This window comes from Balaenoptera borealis (genome assembly GCF_965194805.1).
Source record: "Balaenoptera borealis genome assembly, chromosome: X".
Taxonomy (NCBI): Eukaryota; Metazoa; Chordata; class Mammalia; order Artiodactyla; family Balaenopteridae; genus Balaenoptera; species Balaenoptera borealis.
The window spans coordinates 87,878,369-87,890,430 of NC_138881.1; the positions used below are offsets into that span (position 1 = coordinate 87,878,369).

At 48.4% G+C, this 12,062-nt stretch overlaps 2 protein-coding genes across 9 annotated transcripts in view; both read left to right on the forward strand.

The window, feature by feature from the left end:
* ARMCX5 (armadillo repeat containing X-linked 5) overlaps positions 1-12,062 on the forward strand; it is a 135,791-nt gene that overhangs the window by 45,849 nt on the left and 77,880 nt on the right. The window contains exons 4-6 of one of the 8 annotated variants that reach the window (XR_014239572.1): positions 5,020-5,087; positions 5,441-5,516; positions 5,841-5,949. The exons of 5 other annotated variants lie outside the window; for them this stretch is intronic. Coding sequence is in view for 1 of the 3 variants with exons in the window: in XM_082377251.1 (XP_082233377.1) it covers positions 2,487-2,507 (21 nt within the window). In the remaining 2 variants the exon portion in view is untranslated. Of the gene's footprint in view, positions 1-2,486; positions 2,946-5,019; positions 5,088-5,440; positions 5,517-5,840; positions 5,950-12,062 lie in introns of those variants that run through there. 2 more of the 8 variants (XR_014239571.1, XM_082377251.1) reach the window with 2 other exon arrangements.
* Positions 6,167-10,734, forward strand: GPRASP1 (G protein-coupled receptor associated sorting protein 1; the record flags this gene model as incomplete). The annotated part of the gene is made up of 1 exon (XM_082377009.1): positions 6,167-10,734. One exon carries the CDS (start codon positions 6,167-6,169, stop codon positions 10,316-10,318), a length of 4,152 nt encoding a protein of 1,383 aa, XP_082233135.1. The 3' UTR covers positions 10,319-10,734.

A 12,062-nucleotide genomic window follows, 5' to 3' on the forward strand; every position in this document is an offset into this window, starting at 1 on the left:
CAGACCAGGGCTTGAACCCGTGTCCCCTGCATTGGCAGGCAGATTCTCAACCACTGCGCCACCAGGGAAGCCCAGTAGACATCTATTGATCCAGTTTCATAGTTTACAAGAATGCAACCCAGCCTGGTTGGTCCCACCTGCAAGGGACTTGAGTTCCTGTGTAAAGCTCCTGAAACTCAGGAATATGAGAATGGATATATTCTAAGAATACATAGGGTTTGGATCAACCTTGAACAAAAGGGAGATCCCAGAGGGAAAGTTTGCCTGAGGCACATGAAGGACAGAAGAAAGGTAAATTAAGCTAAATGGGGAAAACTAGGTCCATGACCACAATGACTGAGAGAGACAAGAGTAGATCACTCAAGCTGCACAGGCGAGGGATATGCTAGTGTGAAAGTTCATGTGCATGTATGTGGGAGGTGGGGTGGGTATAGTGCAGCAGCACAGCTGCTTCTGTATCCCAGGCTTACTGGTGGGCGAATTATTTTGGGGGAAGAGAGAGACAGAGAGAACATGAAGCTGGGGCTCTGCTTTTATTAGGGTCCCAGTGTAGAGAGCCTAGGATTTGTCAGGATTTGTCTTTATTGGCTAATTTAAAGCACAAGAGCAGATAGTAGTCTCAGGAAGGAAAAGGCAGGATCTCTCAAGGACTCAGTTGTCTAGGTTAACCAAGGCTTTCTGAAAGAGGGAACTTAATGAGTGGGAGCGGCCTAGTTCCTTCTCAGGTCCTTTTGCTGGTAGCTATGTCTTACAGCCCATAATATGATTATTCAAGCTGGTTTTCTTTTGAAATGGATGCCTTGGCAAACAAAAGCTTAATGTCAGGCACTTAAACTGAAATCAAAAAGCATAATGCCCAGCACTTACACTACAGAAATTTATATTTCAGAGGCTAGTCAGGGTTACACAGGTGCTAGTGGAGACACTGGAGAGTGAAACTGTGGCTGTTGCAATCACACGAGAATCCATTTTAAAAGGAAGTAAATATAATATTACTTAACAGACAGACATAGACCAGCATCTTGTTTAAATCTTTTCTTTGCTCTCTGATTTTAAAGATGACACTTAATCTATCTGATAGATACACATAAAGAGCTAACACATAAAAAGTTTAAAATAGGACTTTTCTCAGTTCAATAAATGTTAACAGCAATAGTGTCTTCTGTAAATGAATTTAGAACAAATTGTCCAAAAGATATTTCAAAGTCTCACAGTAAAATCAGTCAGTTTTGGTAGATCCACTCCCCTGCCAGTAAATATTTTGGGATCAATATCCCAGCACCTGGAAATTACCAGAGAAGCTTGCATTGGTATGACCATAAACTTTTAGGATAGAAAGCTAAATAAAATAGAAAACACAAGTAAATGTAAACTCAAGAGAACAGAGATTTCTTTCCAGTGTTTTTTTTCCTACTGCATCTCCAGTGCCTAGGGCAAAGCAGATACTCATATATATTTGTTGAATGAATAAAAGGCACCAGACACTTTCAGAAGGGGAAGGAACAGTTCAGAGAGGCAAAGAGATTCATGCACACGCACAGATCCCAGAAGAGCTCAGACTCCCTTCTTCCACCCTGGCATTCACCCAAGAGAGTATACTTTGGAACAAAGAAAATCCACAGTTCAGCTGAGGCCATTGAAAGAGCACAGTGAAAGACTTTCCTCTGAAAACTGACATCTGTTTTCTCTAGATATAGTATAGAATCATCTCTAGATTTTTTCTCTATCACCTAAATATTGTACAGTTATAATAAATATCTAATAACAAAAGCTGATACGAAAATCCATGGTAAGAATAAGGTTCCCTTTTCATCCTGGTAAGCATCCATGATATTCAGTAAATAGGGACTTTCTCCAAGACGAACCTCAAAGATGATTGCAAAATCTCTCTTCTTTAGAAAAGAGAGAAGGCGCTTAAGAGGGTGGTTATAGTGGTGAGAGATGAGCGCCCAAATTGATCCTCCCAGGGGCTGAAGCCCAATTCAAGAAAGTGAAGGGGAATGGACTTTATCAGGATGGTGAGTGAATTCGGTTCCCACTGCTGCTGTAACAAATTACCACAATCTTGCTGGCTTAAAAAAACAAAAACAATAAAATATTATCTTACAGTCCTGAAGGTTGGAAATAGGAAAAGGGTCTCTCTGGTCTGAAATAAAGGTGATAGGAGGACTTCATTCTTCCAAGGGGTTCTAGGAAGAATCTGTCTCCTTGCCTTTTCCAACTTCTGGGTCTGCCTGCAGTCCTTGGCCTCTGGCTTCCTTCCATCTTCAAAACTAGTAATATCCCGTCCACTTGTGGCGTCTTTCTCATGCAACTTCACTGTGACACTGACTCTTCTGCCTGCCTCTTCCACATTTAAAGTAGCCTTGCCATGGCATTGGCCAAGATACAGCAGTGTAATCTTACTTTACATTCAGCTGATTGGCAATCTTAATTCCATCTGCAACCTTAATTCTCCTTTGCCATGTAACATCACATATTTACAGGTTCTGGAGAACAGGACGTGAACATCTTTGGGGGACCTTTATTCAGCTTACCACAGCGAGCGTGCCATTTAGGTGGGTTTTAAAACGGGCAACAGTGCCAGCAGGTTTGTGCTCAACCACAGGTGTGCTTAACCAGGGTTGCTGTTTGCCCCATAGAGCACAGAAAGGAGGGGCTGGAGACTACAGGAAGGATACAGGAGTGCAGGAATCAGAGGATTCAAGGGCCAGCAGGTTTCTGTCTTGGGGAAGTGGGTGCCTGGTGGGGCCTTCTCCAAAGAATGGCTGGGGAAAGTAGACTGGTGTGTATGGCAAGTGTGTGAGATCCCAGTTGGTTCTAATCCCTGCCACATTCCCACCCTGCCAAAGATGATGAGCGCTTGGAGGCAACTGCAAGAGAAGACCTGACAGAACCCGGGGAGAGAAGCCAGGACCGGCCCTACCTGGTGCCTGACACGTGGCTATGGGATGAGAGACAGGGAGGACTGCCTGAGCCGGTGCGGGTCCTGAGAGAGAAAGGCCCTCTTTTCTGGGCAACTGCGGGGGCGGTGAAATGGCAAAGTGTGCTACCGTGCTACCACTGCGACTGAGAAAATGGCAGTGTGGCAGAGAGGATGACGACACTGGCGCAGACAGGTGGTTTGTTTCCTCAGGCCAGAGGTCTATCTAGGGCTGCCTTCCCTTTAGAAGAGGGGCAGTGGCTCGGCCTCCACGGGCGCCGCCTCCCACCTTCCTCCCGCCCGCGGCCCCAGAAGGTGGAAAGCAGACCCAGAAGGTGGAAAGCAGACCCAGGGAGGGCCGTCCTCACAGCTCCTCTGCCACTGGCGCCCAGGGAGGATGGCGGGCGCGATGGGGGAAGGTAGGGGGGCGGACTCCGAGCAGTCCTGTACACACACACACACACACACACACACCCTCCCCCCGGGACGATCTGTATCCATCCGCTGCTCCCTCCAGCGCGGCCCCTCCCTACCCTCCCAACCCCGGCCCCCACCGCCCGCCGGCCCCACACGCTGCGGTGCCAGAAGTGTACGGGGCGGGGAGGGTGGTCGCCCGACGGGGGGCGGTGGAGGGCCGGCGTGGCCCCGCCCCTGAGGCCGGGACTCCTCCCGGCCCCGCCCCTTTCTGGGTCGGAACTACGGTGGGCCTGGGAGGGGGCGTCGAGCCCATTCGTGCCGTATCCCTCCGCCCCCTTCCCGACACCCTCGCCGCGAGCTGTTGGTGCCGCAGCCTTCGCAGCCCCTGCCCGGTTTGGCGCAGCCGCGCGGGGGGCGGGACGCCTCTTTGCCGTTCTGCCCGCACGGCGAGCGGTGGGAATCCGAGTGAGGAGCTGCGACAGGAGGGGGAGGCCGACCATCGGGACCCTGCGCCTGCGAAGGCAAGTGGGGGTGTCTCGGGGGCGACGACCGGCTCACACCCTGCCCCGCGGACCCTGGCAGCCTGACGAGGGGGAGGCAACCGGGTCGGAGCGGGTCCCTGAGAGAGGTGCGCAGCGCCGGGGGACCCCTGGCGCTGAGGAGGCGGCGACCGGCGCGGACCGGGTCCGGGGCGCGAGGTCTTGGCCGCAGGGCTTCCCTCGGATCCTGGGGAGGCGAACGGCGCGGCCGCTCCCCGGCGGGCTTTCTGGACTCCCGCGCCCCGCCGTCGACGGTGCCTGTGCCAGGAGAGGGCTGTGGGGGAGGCTGCTGCGGGCGAAATGGCGGAGGGGAGCCGGGGTGGGGGCGTCGGGGAGGCCGCCGGGGGTGGCGGTCGGAGCCGGGTGCCGAGCGGGCGGGCGCGGGGGCCGCCCGCCCGGTCCCTGATCCTGGAAAGGGGTTTGTCGGACCCCGCGTGCCGGGTGCTGTCCCTTCCCACAGGCGCCTCTTTGATGCCGGGGTGTCCTGTGTGCGCGGTAGGTCTGGCGATTTCAGGCCACGGCGTGCATCTGTAGAGGAGAGGCTTGAGAAAAACTAGGGACGGGAAAACGGCCTGTATTTCTGACGTTGTGTGGGGATGGGGGGTGAGGGTGGGCAGCAGCCATTGACTGGACACCCGAATCGGGATGGGGTGACTGCGACCAGAGCAGGGTCAGGCATCCAGGAATACCTCCTAAAAGTCTCCTCTCTACCTTGTTTCTCCACACTTCCTGGCCTTCCTCCCTCACCTCCATCCAAAATTGGGGGTGGAAAAGATGGACTGGGAGGTGAGGGTGGGACAGAAGTCGTAAATACAAGTACCACCGCACAACCTGTTTTCTAGAATATGCGAGCGCCCTTCCCCCAATCTCTGTTGTATAGCACAAGGGATGTGAACACCAAGTAGTGAATCTTCAGAATTGGAGAAGAGACTAAGAGGAAGTGTGTGATGTGAAGATGAGTTATCCAGAAGCCTGATCCATAGGGCTTAAGTTAAAAGAAAATATTCTAACCAACGGGACTGTAAATGTTAAAAGATAGATAACTTGGGTACTCCTATGTTTGTTGTTTGTCTGTCCACCAAGCACTCAGCTGCTACCATTATTTCTTGACCATCTTACCTTTGATCTGTTTTTCCATAGGCCTGCTTTAAGGCTGGTCACTTCTGCAAGGAAAGAAAGGAGGAGGAGTCTGGTTCAAATCTCTGGAGGTTTGTGTGAAGAGGGGCGATGCAGGAGACAGCTGCACAGTATTATCATGGCAGGTTCTTTGATCCAAGTGGTTTCAGGGCCTCCTCCACCTCTCCTACTCTCTGTCAAATTTGCACATTGCCGCAGAACCCCTTGCCCATTTCCTGCAGGAGATATTAGGAATAGTGGGGTAAGTGTGGATTGAGTCATGAATGGGAGGAAAAGACCTAAGTGTAGGAACCAGGAGACAGAAAACATTAGACATATTAGACCCTTAAACAGAAAGAGAGATGTTTGTATCAGGGGTCAGGGTTCTTGCTTGTCTATCTAGCAGTCAGGCTCCATTCTCTGCTATATGTTTACTTGTACCCAGGATATGCAGGCTGCTGTAGAGTTTGACGCCACTGGAATCAAGGAAAGGAGCAAGAAATTGTGCCACATCAGTGCAGGTTGGTATGGGAATGGGTACAACTTTTGGGTGGGGTAGAGGAGACCAACATAGGTCCAAGAGTGATTAGGGTCTGGCCTGGGTGCTCCTCAGTCTCTTCCATTGCCCAGATACTTTTCCACCATCTTCATAACTTGTTTAATAACAGGCAAAGTAATATGGCAGCTTTGGGGATAAAAATTGTAGAAAAAATGAAGGTGATAGAGAGACTTCTAATAGCCTAACTCTCCCATCAAGCATTCGAGGTCCAGTCTCTCTATGTGAGTGTTCATGGAGTGACACAGTTGGAATAGACTCAAAGCCCCATGTCGTTCTCGCTTCCTAGATTGACTTCCAGTGGCAGCTCTGGTGGTGTTGGAATTGCTGCTGACCACCACCCTCAACAGGTGTGCACCCACCCAAGAACCATCCATCCTCTCCCAGCTTGGTTGTGCTTTTTCTTCACTCTGACTGTAGTATTGGCTGAGGCTGGGATTGGGAAGGAGGCTGATTGACTGCTGGACTGGTGATTGACTCTAACTTTTGTTTCCAACTGTATCACCTGAATCATCGAAAGATTAGAGTGTGAAGATAGAAAACTGTGACAGATCTGTGGTAGAGGCTGAGACTGGGATAGTGGTATTTAATCAGGTCTCCTCTGTAACTTGTACTATGACTGGGGCTGAGATTGAGCCTGGCATCCAGGCCAAGCCTGAAAAGAAGCCTGGAGAAGAAGTTGGGGGTGGGGCTGAGAGAGAGAATGAAGTCCCAGTGGTGGTCAGACCCAAGGTTAGGACCCAGGCCCAGGTAATGCCTGGAGCAAGGCCCAAAACTGAGACCATGGCAGTAGTTGGGACACATCCTAAGAGTAAGGCCAAGGCAGTCACTGGGGCAAGGTCCATGGATGAAACCTATTCATGGGCCAAGACTGAGTTTCATGCTGAGGCACTACTGAAGACAGAGGGAGTTTCCCAAACCAATGCTGTATCCTGGTCACTGATCAGTACTGAGTCTGGGTCCATTGCTAAAACTAAGATCTGGTCTATGGATAGGGAACTGGTCAGTATGGATGCTGAGTCCTTTCCTGGCACCAAGGTCAAGTCCCAGTCAGGTATCCAGCCTTTGTTTGAGTCAGAGGAGGAGACGAATATGGGGTCCTGGTGCCATCCCAGGCCTACATCCAAAAAAGAGACTTCTCACAATTGTGATTTCAGATGGGTGGATAGATCCTCTCTGAGCTCCTGGTTCTGGAGTAGAGAAGAGGTCAGTACAAGGCTTCATCCTAGAGACAGGGTAAAGGCCAGTACTAGGTCCAGGCACATGGCCAAAGAAGAGGCCATGTCTAGGCCCAAAACCAGTCGGGAGCTTTATGTTGCATCCAGTTCTGGTTCTGAGGATGAATCTATTAAGACATCCTGGTTCTGGGCCAGAGAAAAGACCAGTGTCTGGTCTAGGCCCAGGGAAGAGACCAATAGTAGGTCCTGGTTTAGGTCTAAGAAAGAAGTCTCTGAATCTAATTCTGGGTCTGAATGTGAGGACAATGTAAAATCCTGGTTCTGGGCTGGAGAGGAGGCCAGGTACAAACCCAGAGCCAGGAAAGGGGCCGATGTCAGGGTCAGGCACAGGGCCAAGCGAGAAGCTTCCATTGATTTCATTTCTGGGTCTATGGATATAGTCAAAAAAGAGTCCTGGTTCTGGCCTGGAGAAGAGGCTAATAACTTGTCTAGGCCCAAGTCCAAGAAAGAGGTCAGGGCCAGAGCAATGGCAAAGGAAGAGGCCAAAATCAAGGCCAGAGCCAGGACAAAGCGAGAAGCCAGGTCAGAGGAAGAGTTCCTCACTGGGGCCTGGTTCTGGGCTGCAGAAGAGTCCAGCATAGTGGGTGGGGACACTGTCAAGTCCTGTTCTCAAGTGGAGGATGAGTCCATTGTTGGCAGTTGGTTCTGGACTGAAGAAGAGGCCAGTATGGGGACTGAGGCCAGTGGTAAATTCAGACCAAAGACTGAGCAGGAGCCTATTGGCAATTCTATGCTTGGAACTGGGGAAAAGACCAGTGTGGAAACTGAGGCTGATGCCACTTCCAAATCTGTGCCAGCAGATGATACAGAAAAGGTCACTGCCAGTTTCTGCTTCTGGGGTAATGAAGAAACCAACCCAGAGGCTAAAGAAGAGACCATTTTTGGGTCTTGGTTTTGGGTCAGTGATGAGGCCAGTGTGGAAGCTGGTATTGGGGCCAGCTGTGGGTCCAGGCCAAGGTCTGAGGAAGAAGAGGTCATTGGTCCCTGGTTCTGGGCTGGAGAAGAAATCAATACAGAACCTGAGTTTAGAGAAGAGGCCAGGCCAGGAGCTGAAGAAGAGACAATATTTGGGTCCTGGTTTTGGGCTGGAAACCAGGCCCAGATGGATTCTGGGGCTGAAGTCAATTGTGACACTATGCCAGAGACTGAAGAGGAGGAGCCCATTATTCGGTCATGGTTCTGGGCTGGAGTAGAAGCTTGTGGGAGGGCTGAAGTCAGCAACAAGTCTAGCCTGGAGGACAAGGAAAAGGGTATTATATCATCTTGGTTTGGGACCACTGAAGAGATCAGTATGAAGTATGCCACTGGTGCCCAATGTAAATTTATGACAACTGCTGAAGAGATCAATACTGAGTCTGACTTCTGGTCAGGAGAAGATCCCTGTATGTTTGCTGCCAGTGGAGGCAGCTGGAAGTCTAGGCCAGAGGAGGAACAGGACACTGTTGATTCATGGTTCTGGTCCAGAAAATATACAAGGCCAGAGACCACTGTAGGGCCCTGGTTATGGGCTGTGGAAGAGGGCAGTATAGATGATAGGACTGAAGAAGAAGCCAAGGCACCAACCAAGGAGGAGACCATGATCACGTCCTGGTTCTGGAAAGGGGATAAAGCCATTATAGAGGCTACAGATAGAGAAGAATCCAGGCCAGATGCTGAAGAGGAAGACATTATTGGTTCTTGGTTCTGGGCTGGGGAGGAAGACAGGCTTGAAACAGAAGCAGAGGCTAGAGAAGAGGACAGGCTGGCAGCTGAAGAGGAACATTTTGTTGGGTCTTGGTTCTGGGCCAGGGAAGAGGCCATTAGGAACAAGACTAACATTTGCAGCAAATACAGTCCAGAAGCTGAAGAGGAGGAAGTCATTGTTGAGTCCTGGTTCTGGGCTGAAGAAGAAGCCAGTCTGGAGGCAGGGGATAGTTTTGAGTCCAAGCATGGCACTGAAAAGGAGGAAATCATTGTTGGGTCCTGGTTCTGGGCTGAAGAATATAATATAGACGTTGGACCCCAGGCAATAGAAGAGACCACATCAAGGTCTGGAGAGGAAACCACTTTTGGATCCTGGTTCTGGGATGCAAAAGAAATCAATGTAGAAGCAGAAACATGCTGTGCATATAAGCCAGAGGATGATGAAGAGATGATTGTTGAGTCCTGGTTGTGGTCTGGAGACAAGGCCATTAATGAGACTGAAACTGTGGCCACCTCTGAATCCAGGCCAGAAAATGAGGAAGGGGCAGTTGTTGGGTCCTGGTTTGGAGCTAAAAATGAGGCCAATAACAGGACTGGTAATGGAACCAACTATGAGTCAAGGACAGTAGCTGAGGAGGATGAAGCCATAGTGGGGTCCTGGTTCTGGGCAGGAGATGAGGCCCATTTTGAATCAAATCCTAGCCCTGTGTACAGGGCCATTTGCAGGTCCACATGTTCAGTTGAGCAGGAGCCTGATGCTTTACGCAGGCCGCAGAGCTGGGAGGAGGTTGCTGTTCAGTTCAAGCCTGGCCCATGGGGTAGGGTTGGCTTCCCATCCCCAAGCCCCTTTAGATTTTCAAAAGAAGCAGCATTTCTGTTCTCTGAAATGTTTGGAGGAAAGCCCAAGCACATGGAACTGAGCCTAGAAGGGGAAGAGCAGGAATCTTTGCTTCAGCCTGATAAGCCTGACCCTGAGTTCCCATTTCAGTATGATCCGTCCTACCGGTCAGTCAGGGAAATTCGAGAACATCTTAGGACCAGGGAGAGTGCAGAACCTGAGAGTTGGTTCTGCAACTGCATACAGTGTGAGCTTAAAATTGGTCCTGAAGAGTTTGAAGAACTCCTTCTATTAATGGACAAAATTCGAGATCCTTTTATTCATGAAATATCTAAAATTGCAATGGGTATGAGGAGTGCTTCTCAATTTACTCGTTATTTCATTCGCGATTCAGGTGTTGTCTCACTTATTGAAACCTTGCTCAATTATCCCTCCTCCCGAGTTAAGACAAGGTTTTTGGAAAATATGATTCACATGGCTCCACCTTATCCAAATCTAAACATGATTCAGACATACGTATGTCAAGTGTGTGAGGAAACTCTTGCTTATAGGTTGGATTCCCCTGAGCAGTTATCTGGAATAAAGATGGTTAGACACCTCACTACAACTACTGACTATCACACACTGGTTGCCAAGTATATATCTGGGTTTCTCTCCTTATTAGCCACGGGCAATACCAAAACAAGATTTCATGTTCTGAAAATGCTACTGAATTTGTCTGAAAATCCTGTCATGACAAAAGAACTACTCAGTGCTGAAGCAGTGTCAGAATTTATGGGCCTTTTTAACAGGAAAGAGACAAATGACAATATTCAGGTGGTTCTAGCAATGCTTGAGAATATTGGTAACAATATTAAAAAAGAGGCGTTGTGGTTCACTGATGATGATTTCAGTCTTGAGCCATTTATTTCTGCATTCCATGAAGTTGAGAAATTTGCTAAGGAACTGCAAGGCAAAACAGATGATCAGAATGACCCTGAGGCAGAACAAAAAAATGAGTATGATTAATCACTTGCCTCTGATTGTCCTTATGTTCCTGAGTTAGGGTCCTTGAATAATGCTTTAGTTTTCAAAGTTGGTTCTATGTTGTAATGTACACTTTAATGCTGATACTGACTTTGCCAAACTCTGTGTATGAGCTGGATCAAACTTCTGATGCCAAACGAATATTAAAACTGAAAGCACATTTGTTGATACTTGTTTGTGTCTAGATTGTGAATTTACCATTTAAGCTTATAGTGAACTGAGCTATCATAAGTAAGCAAAGTAAGTGTTATTGATGTCTATTTGAATCATGTTGTGTTTTCAATAAAGTTCTGTGTTAAAGTTGGCAGAAATCACCCTTCTCCGTGAACTTAAAATATACATACAAAAAATAACATACGATAACACAGGGGTAATTAGCATATGAATAATAATGCTCCTTGAAAAAGCTATTCTCGTATCTTTAAATGAAAATGTTACCATGGGCTGCTACTCAGGGTATGCTTCAGAGAAGAAGGACCCAATTAATTTGGGCTCTGAAATGTAAGGAAGAGGTTGGATGTTGTGAAGAAAAGCTTGGAGTTGGAAAAAGTGTTCCTATGGGAGTGAGGTATCCAGTCTGCCTGGAGTGGCTGGGAGGAGTGTATTAAGGGATATAGAGGATAAGGTAAGTTTTTAAGAGCTGAGAAGTTGCATTTTGCAGTTCAAAGTATGGGTGTTTCTTTGATCTTGCTTAAAGGTTCAAAGAATAAGACCAGAAAGCACACAAATTTAACTGTCAGGAGTTCCATTTCTTCATGGTGGTGCCATGGAAAGTGTTAAGGTAATAGCATACAGGCCACTAAAATTGATGATATATAGGTTTTAAAATTGGCTAAGAAAAGCTCTGATACCTTCTATATTTGGTGAAATAGAAAAGACTGGTATCATACATGGAAAGATGATCCCTCCCCCCAAAAGATGTGTGAAATGGACTGAATTTATGCAAATGTATATTATTTGATTATGGAAAATCCTGCAACCATGTAAAACATGTCAAAGGAATAAAGAAGTGTGAGAGACTACAACTTCAGAAGCACTGGCTTGCTAAATAAAAATGCATAATTTAAAGGGAGTAAGCTGTAAACTTTCCAAAGTTTCTGAGTTTGTGGTACACATTTTGCGGATTCACAAAAGTAATAACGTATCCTCAGACAGGAGCAAAAGTCAGGGATAAAGTTGGTTTGGGGTGGGGGTAGTCCAGGCTAAAGGAAAATATACAAAGTTTTATTCACTTTTCGTTTGTCTCAGGGTGCAAAGTGCTTTTTTCCTACCGGATTCTAGGCTGCAAGGTTTATGGAAGTAGGGCAAAGTGGCAGTTTTGCCTCCATTCACAAACCACAAGTGCTAACAGAGATCGTCCTGGTGGTGGAAATTGGAGATTGGATGTTTGTTTTGGCTATCAATATTTTCCAAGACAGATCCTGTGTGTGTTTTAATATGTCGCCCGAGTTTTGCACAGAATATTAAAAGTCAGTTGGTCTCCAAACTCCTCATGGGGTGTTCCTCGCCAGCCCTGTGCTCCTACAGAGCAAGGCCCAGGCTTAGGGCTGGAAGCTTTGGCTCCGAATCCAGCCTTCCTTTCAGCTCTCTATCTTCACCCCCATCGGGAGCTTCAGATTGTTCTAGCAAGCAGCTCACCCCCAGAGGCAGAGGACTGTGCCTTGCGTGCTGCAGGGCTGCGCAGACTTCCAGAGTGCGCGGTCACGTGGGACTAACTGTGGGTCGC